This window comes from Apis cerana, linkage group LG1, assembly GCF_029169275.1.
Source record: "Apis cerana isolate GH-2021 linkage group LG1, AcerK_1.0, whole genome shotgun sequence".
Lineage (NCBI taxonomy): Eukaryota > Metazoa > Arthropoda > Insecta > Hymenoptera > Apidae > Apis > Apis cerana.
Window position 1 is genome coordinate 5,516,217 of NC_083852.1, and position 17,042 is coordinate 5,533,258.

Sequence of the window (17,042 nt, forward strand, 5' to 3'; positions counted from 1 at the left end):
TACTAATCGCGTTATGTTTTTTCTCAGTTTTATTAAAATTGTTTAGAATCTTTGTGCATTTAATTATATAATTTATTTATATTCTACATGGTTATTTTGTTGTACAATAAATTGTAAGAAACTTTGTTATAAACATTTATTATAATGGGATAATTTAAGTTTGATTGTAGAATAAGTGGCTTACAATTCTCTACAAATTTATAAGAATATGTACAATAGTATATAAAACTATGATTATAAAAAGAAAGAAGAAAAGATATGTTTTGTGCAAAAGAAAATGATAATGACATATGCAAATATTAAAATGTAAGATCAAAACTACATCAATAATAATAAATATTATATACTATTAAGTATAAAAAAATTAAATTACAATATATTATCTATTTTTACAGATAAATTGTATTTTTGTATATTCATTGATGTTATTAAATATTTATATGAAAAGCTAATATAAGCAGTCAAAAATGTCGCATGCATTGCTTTTAAACTTTACATTTTACAGTCATGAGAGATTAAATTATCATCAATCGACTCGTTATTGATTTGGTATTATTTTACAGATTATAAGCAAATTATTTAATTATAAAATAATAACTTATATCTAAAAATTAATCGACTAACATATTTACAGTTACAGATCATAAAAAATTGTTCTACGACGAGATCATATTTCGTACCCATTCCAAATGTTGTGCAACGTCCACGTAAACTATATACTGATTTAAATCACAAGACATAGTGATTCTATTCAGCAACGATCTCGAAACGATTCCTCGCAAATAGTAACGATCCGTTTTAGGATCGTACATCACAAAACCGCTTCCACTATCACCGTTGCAAGGACCACTTCCATTTCTTAAACCCGCACAAAATGTCCGGTTCGAAGTGAACAAGACGAAATCTGAGTTGCTCCAGTGACAATCCTCCTGTAATTTATTAATAGTTATTCACCTCTCGGTTGAAATTCCAGGCAAATGTTTCTCATTGTCAAGAAATTATTAGAAAATGGAAAGTTATAACATTTTAAATATTTTAAATTTGTCAAATTTGTATGAATAAATCTGTATAAATTGATAAATGAAAATGAAGTTTGAAATGAATGAAAGTATTCAGATAATTGATTTTGTTGACTTATATTACTCTCAGGTATGAACAATTTCTTTACTATTATGTAAATATTCATATAAAGATTTCTTTATATAATAGTACAATGATTTATCAAATAAGTTTAATGTTTAAAGAAAAAGGTAATCATACCTGACGTACAATGGGAGCTTTGATCTGTCGAGGCTCTTGCAGATGGCGATTTCCATTTTCATCACGTCCCCATCCGACCACATATCCAGACTTTCCCACAACACTGGCAAGAAGTGCAGGCCCTGTCCAGAGACAGATTGGTCTGATTACATCATTATACTCTACTTTCTCTCTCAGACTCAACACTGCTAAATCCGCATCAGCATTCCCCCCTTTGTCATAATTAGGATGGAGCTGGTACGCTGCTATTTCTCGATTTACAGAACCCTCTTCTGACCATTCTCGAAGGCGATAGCGTCCCAAGGATACTAGCAGTGTACTAGCAGGTAAATTAATATTATCTATTAGTAAACAATGTGCAGCTGAAATAAAAAAAAAAAATAATTACCAAAAAATGTATCAAAAATTGTAATATTGTAACTTTTGGACTATTAAATGACACTCATTAGAAGAATCAATATTTTGATACGTAATAATTTCTTTCAAAAGTGATTATTAAGATATATTATGAAAAAATGATATTTTTGACTTTCTATTTCTTTTTTCTTACTCCCTTTCTATTTCATAAATATCTCAATTTTTAAGTCCTTAGCTAATACTTAATATTTCTTGAATTTTAATTTCAAGAAATATTTTAAAAAAGAAAGCATTTCTTTAAGCATTTGATTCGCATAAAAAATTCACATACCTGTAATAATGTGCTTATTAGTAATCAATGTTCCCGCACATTGGAACTCGAAATTCTTTTTGACGACAAAAATTGCAACCAGCCAGGGCCACTGACCCCGAGATGCATTCATTCCTCCAGCCACTAGAAGATTGAACTTAGTACTGCTTCTACCACACTCCACCTTATTTTGCTTGTTGACAATTGATATGGATCTGTCAGGTGATGGAGTGATTGGCTGATATACCACCGGTGGATTGTCTTGAGTGGATGGAAAGTTTGGCAAAGGCTGAGGAAAATTAATGGGATTTGAGTCGAAATTGAGCTTTAACGAAGGTGGGTACAGCGTGTGATTTAGGACAATGAACGTGACTATTGGTCCACTTACTGGAATAAATAATTAAATATTAATATTAATAAATTATATCATACAAAATTGCTATAAATTTTTATGAAAATTATTATTAAACTATTTGTTTTTTTAGAGACTTTTTGCACAATAATTGATCAAACAAATATTAATAAAATTAATAAATTATAAACTTTTCTTTTAAAATTTTACACATAATCATATGACTTAAAACTTATAAAAGATTTCCTTTATATTTATCGCTATCCACTAAAATTTATTGATTAGTAATCAATAGTCTTACAAAAATTAGATTTTCTTAAAAGTTTATATTAATAATTATATATCTTTTTAAAAAAAAATTTATTGAAATTTTTTACATACCGCGTAAACCTGAACAAATATGTTCATCGTTAAACCATAAACCAGTTAAAATGGGTATTGGCCAAGGAAGTGGAAAATGGATTTTATAATGTAAAGGCCTACCCTGCATAACTTCTCTAATTGATTGTTCCTTTGGTTGTGCTAATTCTAATCTACCAACATATTTCTGAAACACAAGATCATATTGCATTAATGTACTGTAACTCTCATATCAATAAGGATGATCAATATTTTTCTAAGTTTAAATTCTTATTATCAAGAAATATATGAAGTTATGATCGATGTTTATTGTTAATTATTTACCGATGGCAATGCAACGGCAATGCTCAATTTGACACTAAGCGTCAAAGGAATTCCTTTTGGTGGCGATCGTATCTCAACAAAACCAATGATTTCACCTGTGATAGAATCTGAAATATATCGGAAGTACTCGGGACATGGCGACTGATCAGCTGTTTCTGCGGTCAATTGAAGAATACGGAGGAATAGTGCAACCTTGACAATTACATTCACCATCCTGAAACTTTATGACATATATAATATTTATTACTATAATTTTAATATATTATTATTTAAAATTTAATATTTCTTTTAAGATTTTATAATCTATCAATTAAATTTTATTCATTTGATACTTGTTAATCGATTAACTATTGTTTGAAAATTGGTACTTATATTTATTTCTTCATCAATTGTTAAAATTAAATTGTTTATTTAGAGAGAAAAATCAGATATTTTGATTTTTGATTGGAAAAGTTAGATTGAGAATCAAGATTAAGATATAAGAAATAGAAATCAATGAAGAAAATATAATTGTGGAAATGATAGGATTAAAAAAAATAAATCGTTAAAAGTATTTTAGAAATGATGACAAAAGATCAGACTATCTGTCATACAAAGGGACTGATCGCACTAATACTTATACGAAGGTATCTAAGATAATTCTAAATGTCTTTCAGAATACAGTTCCTTCAGATCTTTATTGTTTTGTTTCAGGAAAGAAATACTTATTAAAATCCAATTTATGGAATACAAAATTTGAAAAAATAAAAAAATTTCTGTGATTGCGGATTTATTCTAAGTAATGAGAATTTTATAATAAAATTCATATGTTTTTCTAACAAGATACTATCTATATGTTATCACAGTAAAAGAAAAATTAATAGATATATTTTTTTTGTGATAATTAAAGTTAATTCGTAAAAATATATTTGAATTAATATCACTTAATGACACTAATTTAATTCATCATTTGAATTGCAAAAGAAGCTGTTCAAAACACTTATCAATGAATTTGAATTGCAAAGGAAAATTCTATCAAATATTAACTCAATATATTTGAATTGCTGAAAGTATTTTTCAGAAATTAAGTTAAATTATCAAAAAAATTCTTCTGAATATAAATAAATCATTATATTATTATTAAAAATCTATTACTCTATATCCATAATATTATCATTCTCAATTTCACGAATTATACACAATTCATCAAAAAAAAGAAGAAAATATCTCCTTCAGATATTCAAATAAAAAAAGAAGAAAATACCTCAGATCTTCAACAATATTGAAATATCCCAAAAAAAAATTTCACTCTTAAATTTCACTCTTATTATTCGCACTTCATTATAAAAAATTATTTTGTATTAAAATTGTCAACAAATATTTAACAAGTTTCTAATAGAGAGAAGTAATGCAACTTGTCACGTTCGTCACGTACTGTCTCACCTGAGGATTTATCGTTTCTTTTGTAAATTCTGGAAAGTGGTGGGGCATCCCCGACAATTAACCGTTTCATTCGTATGAAGAAATCTTGAAAGAGAATGACGACGCGGAAGAAACAATATGATCTTCTCACGAATTTGATTAATCGCATCGAATGAATCATATTGGTCATAGAAGTTACATCAAGAATGTGAGTGTTGTTTAGTATATTGGCTAAATGAATTTATGTAATTTTAAATTAATAAGATTACATATATATAGAGTGTTAATGGAACAACTTAGGAGGATCGAAGCGAAAACAAATAGAAAAGTTAATGTACAAAAATATCAATTTATTATTTATTTATTTGTCAAGTTATGAACAAATTGAAGTTTACATTAGATAAAATAAAACGGATATAGAGAAAATGACAGTGTAATGGATAGATGTCTCTATTTACTTTTTCAAGAGATTAAAACCTTGGTCAAATGATAGAACACCTGTTATTTCTTCTATTTTCATTTCTACTTTCTAATACTCTTCTATTATTTTTTTTCATTTTTTTCAATGATTAAATCAGATTATTGCTTAATTTCTTTTAATCAGAATTCATATTGAAAGAAAAACTAAGAAGTGAAAGAAGAAATAACAAATATTTTTATATTATATATATTTTTATAATTATATTATATCTTATTATTTTTAGAATTAAAAGTTAGGTTAGTTTACACAATAACAGTTAAGTTAGCTTAATTTAATTTAGATTTTCAAGTATTCTTTTAGAAATACTTATAATTATAATTAAAGATAAATAAATCTTTTATTATTTTTTGATCTCATCTCTAAACTAACTAAAACACAATAGAATAGTATATTCGTTATTTTTTTCCCATTTCTTCACTTTCGTTACAGTATGAATCACAATACTATATTAATTTCCTTTACTATTCTCAATGTGAAAATTTATATGGCAACTTTGTTTTTAATCCTTCGGTATATGTCATTGTTTTATTTCAAAATGTATTATCTAATTGTTTAAATATTTTAATGAACATTTAATCTTTGTCGTCAATATGGTTTTCAATTTGTTTACAAACATAGTCGAATGAAAACAATATAATAGTTAAAGATAATTCAATATCAATTACGATGAATCGACTTGCGTCAATTAATCTTAATCATATTTTGCGTCATTTCACTATTGTGTATTTCATATTTCATTTGTTTTTGCAATCATGCAAAAGTATTAGTAATTAATAATAGAATTATTAATAATAATATCTTATTAAACTAGTTAGATTTTTTTAATAATTTTAACAAAATATTATTTAATGAAAAATACAACTTGACCATTTATAATCATAGTTTGGCAACTTTTACATTTGCCAACATTTTCTTTTTAATTTTAATATTTATATAAATCAATACAAGCAAAAAATAAAAAATAATTTTCAAAAGCATTCTTTTATTTTAGTAAAATATAATTAAGCTATCTCAAATACAATAATTATTTATACTATAATTTTTTAACGCATTAATTTACAATTTAAACATTTACAAATAATAAAATACAAATTTAGAAAATTTTGATGCACATAATTAATAATTGCATAAAAAAAATGTAGTATTTTAATAATATATATCACTACTCCAAAATTTATGAATTTATTTAATAGAACATTATTTGGTATTACAAAGGATTATACATATATTATTTGTTGAAATATAATTGAGAAATGACAGCTAACATATAATTTTAATTGTTAATATCTAATATTATTGACTATGTACAATATAATTATCTCTGGAAATTATTGAAACAATTTTTTCATATCATATAATTTACAAAATAAATTAATCATTATAAATTTCTTTATTTAAGTTACTTAATTAATAATAAGTTATTTAATATTAGCTAATGATAAAAATTTTAATAATTTAATAATTAATAATTGTACTAATTATATTTATGATTTAAGTCTTATGTTCATAACTTATATATAAATAATAATATTTATAATAATTTACGTCAATTATATTTCATAAGAAATATATAAAAATAAATAAAATCATTATTAAGTCATACAAATTCCTTTTGTTATTATTGCTAAATATATCGGGTATTTCTAGATTGTATGGAAATTATAGATTCATTAAGTTAAATAAGGAAAATATTAACAATGTTTTGTGCTTCACATAATTTCATTTTGCATTAGTGTACTAAATTAAATTACTAAAGTAAATATAAATTTATTATTATATAAAAGAAAATATAACTTTTTGTTAGGAGATATAAAATTAAATTTTGAATAACAATTTAATTATTAAAATATTAAATTTATACAAGATCAGAGATTTAAATTAGAGATCTTTTTTAATAATTTAAATAATTTTTTAATTTTCAGAAGATATTTTTTTGTGTTTTTTGTGTTATAGAAAATATTGTTTATATTATATTATTCATATATAAAATTCATATATAAAATTTGAATCAATGAAATGAAAAATAATATAAAAAAAATATAAAAAATTCTTCGTATTCGAAACACGTATACATACATGTACATACACATATATATTCTCTCAATAGGTAAGATTTCTAATATTTTAACATGCGATTCTTATGATATTGTAATCGATTTATTTTTAAATTCTTTGCACGCTACACTTAGTTCACTAGTAAAACAGTATAAAACAACAATTGCATTACATTATCTAAAAAAAATGTAACGTTTTAATACTCATATATAATTAATATTTGTTATTTCTTGAAAAGAATTATTTAGGATGAATTACTAAATTCTTTAAAAAATATTATACATAATTTTATTTGATTACTTTATTATAATTGAAAAATTTACTTAGCAAACTTTCAAAGTAATAAAGAAATAATAGTACAATTTATTACAATGACATTGAAATTAAGAAAATTTTTCCATAATTTATAATATCTAATCAAATATCTGATCTATAAACATATATTCATATATATAATAAAACATATTTACATACATATATAAACACAAATAAAGTTAAAATTTTTCTCTCAATAGATAATTAAAAGAATAATAATTTTTCTTTATTTCTATTCAAATATTTTCGATTCTTCAAAATAAAAAAAAATAATTCTGGGATACTCACTCTGTCATATTTATCACTAATTTTTTTAAAAACATTTGAATAATGTTTGTTTCAAATGAAAGACGTTCATGCAAAATGGAATAACTTTTTAATGGACGGATCTATAAAATTAAACGCAAAATAAATATCATCGACAAAAAATATTTTTCATACGAATATATACGAATATAAGGAATATATACTCACCTATGAACTCACATTATATTTATGAATATATTTCAATGGTATCTGTTTACAACGATTCAAGGAATTCTTGGAACATTTGATGAATTTTCGTTTTCCTTTCTTATGACTCTTTTCCCCGGTTCCTGAGATTAATATTGTAAAATTCTTGTAAAATGAATATTTGCATTACATTAATTTCTATTGATGAAAAATTCATTAATAAAATTTTAATTTTTATAAAAACCACTCAAATAATTGAAAAAAAAAAATAAGTCAATATTTCAATGACAAAATTTATGTTTGGATCTATAATTGTAAACGAATTGTTTACAATTAATAGTCATTCGTATATAACCTAATTAAAAATTAAAGAAATAGATGGATAATTTCATATAAATTCAATCTTGATAATAAATTAATGAAAAATAAATTATTGAAAAAAACTATATTATCTAATAATAATTTTATTATTAATCTATTATTGTATTTTAATACTACGTTTTTAACGTATGCACGACTAATTTAAATCAAAATATAATTTTTAATACGCATGCGTAATAACGACATCTGTCAGATTCTTAGCAAAATAAGCACTAATAACATTTAAATATAACCTATAACGTGTAAAAACTGTTTACTACTGTTAAGTGCACTTTTCTTGATTTTTATAAATATATATTATTATTATTATTATATATATAATATATATATATAATTATTATATATAATAATATATAAAATAATAATATATAAAAATTTGTAACTTGACGCAGTATTATAAAATGGAAGAAATGGATATAGGAAGCGATGAAAGTAACGATAAAAATTTACATGAAAATTCGAACAGAAAGATCGAATCAAAAATGATTAAAAATGAAACTGAAGAAATTAAGAATGAGTTTGATGAAGAACAGGATAAAGATGATGATGATGATGATGATGATGATGATGATGATGAAGAGGATGCTGACGAAGCAGAAGTTAAAATTTTAGAAACTTCTCTTGCTCACAATCCATATGATTATGCGAGTCATGTAGCCCTTATTAATAAATTACAAAAAATGGGTGAATTAGAACGATTACGCGCTGCCAGAGAAGATATGAGTTCAAAGTATCCTTTGAGTCCTGATCTCTGGTTATCTTGGATGCGTGATGAAATTAAATTAGCAACCACTATAGAACAGAAAGCTGAAGTAGTAAAATTATGTGAGCGAGCAGTAAAAGATTATCTTGGTATGTTTTTTATTCTTAATATATAATAATGTATAATAATAATATATCATCCGTGTTTTATAAATACAATTGATGAATATATTATGTATTAAACTGATTGTTGTAGCTGTAGAAGTATGGTTAGAATATTTGCAATTTAGTATTGGTAATATGGGCACTGAAAAAGATGCAGCAAAAAATGTTAGACATCTCTTTGAAAGAGCATTAACAGATGTTGGGTTACATACTATTAAAGGTGCAATAATATGGGAAGCATTTCGAGAGTTTGAAGCTGTGTTATATGCTCTGGTAAGTACAGAATGAAGAGACAAAATAATTTTAAATTATTAATAATTTCTTATATCAAGATTTCATATATTTAGATTGATCCTTTAAATCAAGCTGAAAGGAAAGAGCAATTAGAACGTATTGGTAACTTATTCAAAAGACAATTAGCTTGTCCTCTTTTAGATATGGAAAAAACATATGAAGAATATGAAGCTTGGCGTCATGGAGATGGTACAGAAGCTGTTATTGATGATAAAATTATTATTGGAGGATATAATCGAGCTCTTTCAAAGCTTAATCTTCGTTTACCTTATGAGGAAAAAATTGTTTCTGCACAAACAGAAAATGAACTATTAGATTCATACAAAATATATTTATCATATGAACAACGTAATGGTGATCCTGGAAGAATCACAGTTTTGTATGAAAGAGCAATCACTGATCTTAGTTTGGAAATGTCAATTTGGCTTGATTACCTTAAGTATTTAGAAGAAAATATTAAAATTGAATCAGTTTTAGATCAAGTATATCAAAGAGCTTTAAGAAATGTTCCTTGGTGTGCAAAAATATGGCAAAAATGGATAAGATCATACGAAAAATGGAACAAATCGGTATTAGAAGTTCAAACTTTATTAGAAAATGCTTTAGCAGCTGGATTCTCTACTGCTGAAGATTATCGAAATTTATGGATAACTTATTTGGAATATTTACGACGAAAAATCGATCGTTATTCTACAGACGAAGGAAAACAACTAGAAATATTACGTAATACTTTTAATAGAGCTTGTGAACATTTGGCAAAATCATTTGGCTTAGAAGGAGATCCTAATTGTATTATATTGCAATATTGGGCAAGAACTGAAGCTATACATGCTAATAACATGGAAAAAACTAGGTCATTATGGGCTGATATCTTGTCACAAGGACATTCCGGAACAGCATCTTATTGGTTGGAATATATTTCATTAGAAAGGTAATTTTCTATATTATTTTTAATATAATAATTTATAATATAATATGTTTTCTAAATTAATATTTTTTTTTTTCGTTTAGATGTTATGGAGATACGAAACATTTGAGGAAATTATTCCAAAAAGCTTTGACCATGGTAAAAGATTGGCCAGAAAGCATAGCAAATTCTTGGATAGATTTTGAACGAGATGAAGGAACATTAGAACAAATGGAAATATGTGAAATACGAACAAAAGAAAAATTAGATAAAGTTGCTGAAGAAAGACAGAAAATGCAACAAATGTCCAATCATGAATTATCTCCGTTACAAAACAAAAAAACTCTTAAAAGAAAACAAGACGAAACTGGTAAATGGAAAAATTTAGGATCTTCTCCAACAAAAATTACAAAAGTTGAAATGCAAATTAAACCAAAAATTAGAGAAAGTCGTTTAAATTTCGAAAAAAATACTGATTCTGAAGAACAAAAACTAAAAACTGCGCCTCCGCCTGGTTTCAAAATGCCGGAAAATGAACAAATGGAAATAGATAATATGCATGAAATGGATGACAAAAGTACAGTTTTTATAAGTAATTTAGATTACACAGCAAGCGAAGAAGAAGTTAGAAATGCTTTACAACCAGCAGGACCAATTACAATGTTTAAAATGATACGAGATTATAAAGGACGTAGTAAAGGATATTGTTATGTACAACTCAGTAACATGGTACAAATTATTTTTTTCTTTTAATTACGATTAATTTATATAAATAATGTTTAATTAAAAAAATATTATTTTTATAGGAAGCAATTGACAAAGCTTTACAATTGGATAGAACTCCTATAAGAGGGCGACCAATGTTTGTTTCAAAATGCGATCCAAACAGAACACGAGGATCTGGATTTAAATACAGCTGCTCTCTTGAAAAAAACAAGCTTTTTGTTAAAGGTATGCAATTATTTAATGTCAACCCTCAGTTGGTATTCTTCAAATCATTAAAAATTCACAAATAATTTGCAACATTTCAATCGTTTATTTCTTAATTGCTAAATAATGTATTCGCGTTTATTTTTTTATATTCTTTTATATACAGATATTATATTTAAATTGAAATATTAATTATAAATATTAATTATTTTTATGGGATATTATGGGATAATTATAATCAGTTAAAATGGGAAAATCTTAATTATTGTAAATAATAATAAATATTAATTAAAATCACTTTGAAATTTCGTAAGTCATCAATATAAAAATTGTAATATCTTGCAAAACTAATATATATTTATATGATTTCGTTATATTTTCTAAACCAGCTATACATTTCAGTCAAATGGATTATATTCGATACAACAAATTATATTTGTTTTCCGAAAAGTAAGTGATATTTAAAATATTTCAATCAATGAAGTTGATTGGAAAATAGATGAAACGGAAAAAGAACAGATGTTGAAATACAATATGAATATTTTAATCATATTATTAAAACAAAAATTGAATAATACTTGAATAACACGAAAAAATTTCGGATATAAATAAGATATTTTTATATCTATAATTATTTTAAATGATCCAAGAAATTTCTTTCAAATTTAAAACATTGCATCGAAATATTATGGAGTATTATTTAGATTGAATAATTTTTTGTAATTGATAAAATTTTAAGATCGTTGAATAAATGAATATTAAATACAAAAATTTATTAAAATGTTCATGAATCACACATGAAGTAGAAATGAAAGCATTTTTTTATTTGCTTTATTTAAATAATTTCTTCAAATCAGAAAATAGAGATACTCATTCTTTATAAATTACAAATACTACCGAGCATCACTTATTTCCATGTTATTGTACCATTGAACAAATTCTTATTCCTATTCAATATATTGAATATGATTTAATGAAATAAGAAAAGGAAAAAAAAGAATGAGGATATATGTATTGATTCCATGAGTTTCTTTAAAAATAAACTTTTACTTCATAACTGATTGATCATCAATAATTTTAGAAATTATATGTGATACAAATATAAAGTAAAATGAAAATTTTTTATAAAAAAAAATTTATTATATAAAAAAAAAATTATCAAGAATGATATGTGAAAAAAAAAGTGTTGTAATATAATCGTGTAACACAAGAAATTCGTTAAAAAATTAGAGAATTAATAAAAATTACAGATAATCCGATAGAAGAGGCTGTTCGACCAAAAAGACGACGCTGCAAAGATTGCCCTAGCAAGCTTGACAGAAAACATTCTACATACTGTATGAAATGTAAAAAAACAGTTTACAAACAACATTCATTACAACAGATTTATTGTTTCACTTGTATCGAAGGTTTCAAAGAATCATACGATGTTTTTTGATGTTATTGTTATGATCATATCAGATTTTTTGTTACAAACCAAAGTGATATCTAGTAATAAAAATTTAGTTTATATTTTTTTTATTCATTCTCATATTTTATCATTCTTATTTATATGCAAGAATAATATTTGCACATTATTTTTTATAATTAATGAATTATATGTCTATTCTATTTTTTATTTGTTTTATAATTTTATTTATAATTAAAAATAATATTAAAATTTTTATTAAAGAAATTCATGCTTCTTTATATACACATATCCCATAATGGTAATTATATTCAAAATACTTACCACTACTTGTATATCAATGGGTTATAATATGGGTATAAATAACGCTGAGATATCAATTATATTATTATTAATACCAACTGAGGATTAAATTAAAAATCGTAAATTAAAAGAAAAAATATTTATTTTTATGAAATGACTAGGACTTCCGGTATCAACAACAAAAGAAGAGCTTGAAGAAATTTTCAAGGTTCACGGAGCATTGAAGGAAGTCCGTATAGTTACTTACCGTAATGGTCATTCTAAAGGGTTGGCTTACGTCGAATTTAAGGACGAAAACAGTGCCGCGAAGGCACTTCTGGCCACTGATGGAATGAAAATAGCCGACAAAGTAATTAGTGTAGCCATAAGCCAACCACCTGAACGCAAGAAAGTACCAGCGACTGAAGAACCGCTCTTAGTTAAATCTCTAGGTGGTACTACAGTAAGCAGAACTACATTTGGTATGCCCAAAACATTATTATCTATGGTACCTCGTACTGTCAAAACCGCTGCTACTAATGGCAGTGCAAATGTGCCTGGAAATGGTGTTGCTCCAAAAATGAATAATCAAGATTTTAGAAATATGTTACTGAATAAAAAGTAATTTACTACAACGTCGCTAATTTCTTAAATTTCAATTTCATCCTTGTTTTTTTCGAATGTGCTTTAATATATGTATATATGAGAAAAGCATTCAATTACATATTTCTTAAAGCACTATATATAATGAACAAAATCTCTTTTAGAGATTTAAGAGTTTATTTAAAAAGAAAACAAAAAAAATGAAGGGAATAAAACTAAGAATCACAAATTCTTAGAAAATAAATATGTTTAATGTAAGAAATATTTATATATACAAGATGAATGTGTGCAAGGTGAGCGATGTTACTCTAACTATAAAACGAGAACAATTTTCCCATCACGCATACATTACAATGTCACGAAGATATATGTATACTTTTCTCGCACAGACACGCATGATAGAAAAATACTCTGAATACATATAAAAGAAAAAATGAACAAAGGAAGTTACATTGCAAATAGTAACAAATCAGGGTGACCATTTTTCTTTTATCTTAATGAGAAAAAATTCTTTTTTTATGTATACATATATTACATATACATACATGACCTATTATTGTTAAAAGATATTGTAAAATAATGTCGAAGCAGCATTTACAGAAATTATTACAGAATTATACAGTTCTTTTTACTTTTCTTTGTGCATATTTGGTCACCCTACCATCAAGTACAAATATCCTTCTACAGCTGCAGTGGTGCATTGGACGTGTTGTGTTTTTTATGCCTCGGTGGAGCGACAGGTGGACTTTCAGGTGTCAACCTCCTCGCCATAAGCCATTTTTTGGCTCGGCCAGAGTGATAGTAATACGCATAAAGCAACGCCATAGCCGCCAGTACAACCAACAGGCACGTACCAGCGATAATAACACTGAATAACCAATATGATCCACTCGGCTCTGGCACCAATGTTGGCTCCGTTGGCGATTTTTCTCCTGGAACCGATTTCGGAATTGGTGGCTCTGCAGGTGGAAGAGGTTCTACGTCATCTCCGATGGTAATATCAGCGCAAGCACGAAATTCTTCTTGAGGACCGCAACCTACAGCTCCTATATTGTCAAAGAAGAACAGTTTATAATTTTATGTTATGAAATTATTATTGATTAATTTTTAAAAATAAGGTAAATTATTTTATTTGCAACTATAAGCATTTTTTTCTTCTTTTTTTTCTATTTTTATTTCTTTGTAAATTGAATTTGATAAATCTCATTTTTTATAATTTACTTTATATATAATAATGAGTATGTAGTAATTGATTTACATATTAATCTTTAAAAATTATTTATTAATATATTATAAATATATCAATAAGTGAAAATAATTTTGCAGTTATTCTTTTTTTTTTTTTAGTTTATATTGTATTATATTGCACTTCAGAGAAAAAAATTCATAATATTACATTGGAAGCACTGTATATGTAAAATAATATTTAAAACATGTAAAAATAGAAGTATTATGATGAATAATTTTGAAATAAATGTTTGTATATGAGATCTGAAAATAATAAAGCGATTGCTTAAGGATAAACTCCATCGAATATTAATAAATATGAAGCAACTATTCAATGCCACTAATTAATTGTGTAATATTTATTACGTAAAAAATTAAAAACTTTCCATTTATGCTTCCATTGAAGCATATTAATAATATTTTAATTATGTAATAAGAATTATCTTTCTATAAACTTTAATCCATTTTATATCTATTAATTCTTACGTCAACTATTTTTTTCAGTAATAAAATTTTTGGACGACGCATACACAAATAAGAAACATATAAAATATAAAAACACAAATGAAATTGAAAATTCTCATAAAATGAAGAAAAATATATTAAGCAATGAAATTACAAAAAAGTCATTCAAAATTACGTAAGAATTAATTTTGAATTTTTTGAAATCCATCTTCAAAAAAAAATCAGATACCAATCACTTCACTATTAACAGAAGAAACATAATTTAAAAACAAAAAAAAAACGATCTAAAAATTCCATATCAAAAATCGAGGAGAGAAGCAAACTGAATTACCGCTCTACTTTACCCCCGATGCAATCAGCGGCTTTAATCGACTCCACCCTTTCGAACAAACGCTTCATTCTATCAACTTTTCCCAATATCCCTGAAATTCAATCTCCATGCACCCAGCTTCAACAACAACCACCTCGATGCCTACGAGAATCCATTTTTGCTTTTGTCGCAAAACGGTGTCTCTCGAACATCCATTCGGTTGGAACAAAATGCGAGCCAACATCTCGGAATTAAATGGAACAGAAATTTTCATTGAGAAAAATCTCCAACTTCGTTTATTCAAAGAGGAAAGTGATATCTGCCTCGAGTGAGAAACGGTCCTCGAATTTCATGTGCAAAATGTCACCGAGAAAAGAGGGAGGAGGGAAAGCAGAAGGATAAAAACAGGCTTACAATACCTGTTCCGTTTCCACAGTCGCCCCAATTATTTCCAGCCACGTATCTCCATTGAAAAACGCATTGGGCGCAAGTCAGATCGTCCGGCAATTTGTAGAAAGCCTCGAAGATCTTGTTTCCTGGGCCGGGATAATATCTGATCGAGCTATTCTTCGACCGAAGCAGATGTTGGTCCAAGCAATCTTGGTCGACTTCCTTGTCCTTGTAGGTCATCGCACATGTACGGAACTCGAAGTAACCGTGGTGATTCGCTGTGAGTTCCACACGGACCGGTATCACCGAACCCGTTCGGTACTTTCTCACTATCACACCATTTCCGTATTTGCCACCTGTCTCGTGCAAACGAGGCTGTAAATGAAATTGAGATTTGTATTTACTTTTGTGTAACTTTTCTCTTTTTTAAATGAAGTTGATACTTGTAATTTTTGATCAGTATATATTCTGGAATTTAAATTAATTCTCTTTTATTTCCACATTATTTTAACCATGCCATGGATTTTGTAATTTATTTGAATTTTATAAATGATGTAAGAATTCATTTTAAATAGAATGTAAGTGGGTAAGGTATACTTTGGTATCTAATGGTCTTTTGAAAAATTGCATTTACAACACCTGTGAGGTTTTTTTTCTAATTAATTTAATTGTAAGATTGTAAAAAAAAAAATATGTAATTTTATTCTTAGCTTCAAGTAAAAATTACATTCTATTTCATACAAATAATGTGAAAACAGAATTAATTCTCTCAATAGAATAAATAAAACGTAGACAGTATTTCTCTATAGAGAATAAAAGTTCACAAGAAGATTGAAGTTTTCTACTTTACTTTCAGATCTTGATAAAAGTTTGAATTTCAAATTGAAGATTATAAATTTTCACAGAAGAAATTTTATATGTGAAATATAAATGGTGCACATAACACGTTATCAAGTCTAACTTTGGAAAATTATTATATCTGTTCAATTGTTAGAAAAATGATCGTAAAATTAATATATTGCAATAATTAAATAAAATAGAAAATAGAAAATTGGAGAAGTAAATCGTGAAAATTGATATAATCGAAGGGAAATATCTTTCAATCGAATGATAAATTGGTTGAAAATTCGAATGAGCTTCGAAGGATCAAGAAAAGAAATAGAATTATCTTTTATTTTAACTGTGCCACATAATTATTTAATTTTATATTGAATTCTTTTATTTTCTTATGATATAATATTATAAAAAAGAAAAATTAATTAATTTAATTTTTATTTAGTTTGATTTTTATATTTCGATTGTTTAATCGT

At 25.7% G+C, this 17,042-nt stretch overlaps 3 protein-coding genes across 12 annotated transcripts in view; 1 reads left to right on the forward strand and 2 right to left on the reverse strand.

The window, feature by feature from the left end:
- Window positions 1–122: 122 nt before the first annotated feature.
- Window positions 123–7,830, reverse strand: LOC107994873 (serine protease gd-like). Of its 4 annotated transcripts, XM_062079664.1 has the most exons (7): window positions 7,690–7,830; window positions 7,504–7,604; window positions 2,964–3,183; window positions 2,661–2,826; window positions 1,949–2,314; window positions 1,270–1,622; window positions 123–929 (listed from the first exon to the last, which is right to left on the reverse strand). In XM_062079664.1, the coding sequence occupies exons 2-7, from the start codon at window positions 7,536–7,538 to the stop codon at window positions 657–659; spliced, it is 1,413 nt and encodes a 470-aa protein (XP_061935648.1). In that variant the 5' UTR covers window positions 7,539–7,604; window positions 7,690–7,830; the 3' UTR covers window positions 123–656. The 4 variants fall into 4 exon arrangements, with proteins under 4 accessions (XP_061935648.1, XP_028521153.2, XP_016907476.2 ...); XM_028665352.2 differs by lacking the exon at window positions 7,690–7,830 and having other exon boundaries at window positions 1,261–1,622; window positions 7,504–7,595; XM_017051987.3 differs by lacking the exons at window positions 7,504–7,604; window positions 7,690–7,830 and adding an exon at window positions 4,386–5,539 and having other exon boundaries at window positions 1,261–1,622.
- Window positions 7,831–8,265: 435 nt separating this feature from the next.
- On the forward strand, window positions 8,266–14,864 carry LOC107994872 (squamous cell carcinoma antigen recognized by T-cells 3). 2 transcript variants are annotated; one of them, XM_017051985.3, is made up of 6 exons: window positions 8,266–8,901; window positions 9,008–9,189; window positions 9,264–10,141; window positions 10,222–10,846; window positions 10,924–11,068; window positions 12,298–12,616. In XM_017051985.3, the coding sequence occupies exons 1-6, from the start codon at window positions 8,451–8,453 to the stop codon at window positions 12,483–12,485; spliced, it is 2,469 nt and encodes an 822-aa protein (XP_016907474.2). In that variant the 5' UTR covers window positions 8,266–8,450; the 3' UTR covers window positions 12,486–12,616. The 2 variants fall into 2 exon arrangements, with proteins under 2 accessions (XP_016907474.2, XP_016907473.2); XM_017051984.2 differs by lacking the exon at window positions 12,298–12,616 and adding an exon at window positions 12,920–14,864 and having other exon boundaries at window positions 8,268–8,901.
- The window catches only part of LOC107994875 (uncharacterized), a 28,132-nt gene continuing 24,659 nt past the window's right edge, over window positions 13,570–17,042 (reverse strand). For all 6 annotated transcript variants that reach the window (XM_062079728.1, XM_062079755.1, XM_062079740.1 and 3 more), the window contains 2 exons: window positions 15,762–16,107; window positions 13,570–14,386 (listed from right to left, as the gene is read on the reverse strand). In XM_062079728.1, the coding sequence (XP_061935712.1) occupies window positions 14,022–14,386; window positions 15,762–16,107 (711 nt within the window). In that variant the 3' untranslated portion in view covers window positions 13,570–14,021. The remainder of the gene's footprint in view (window positions 14,387–15,761; window positions 16,108–17,042) is intronic.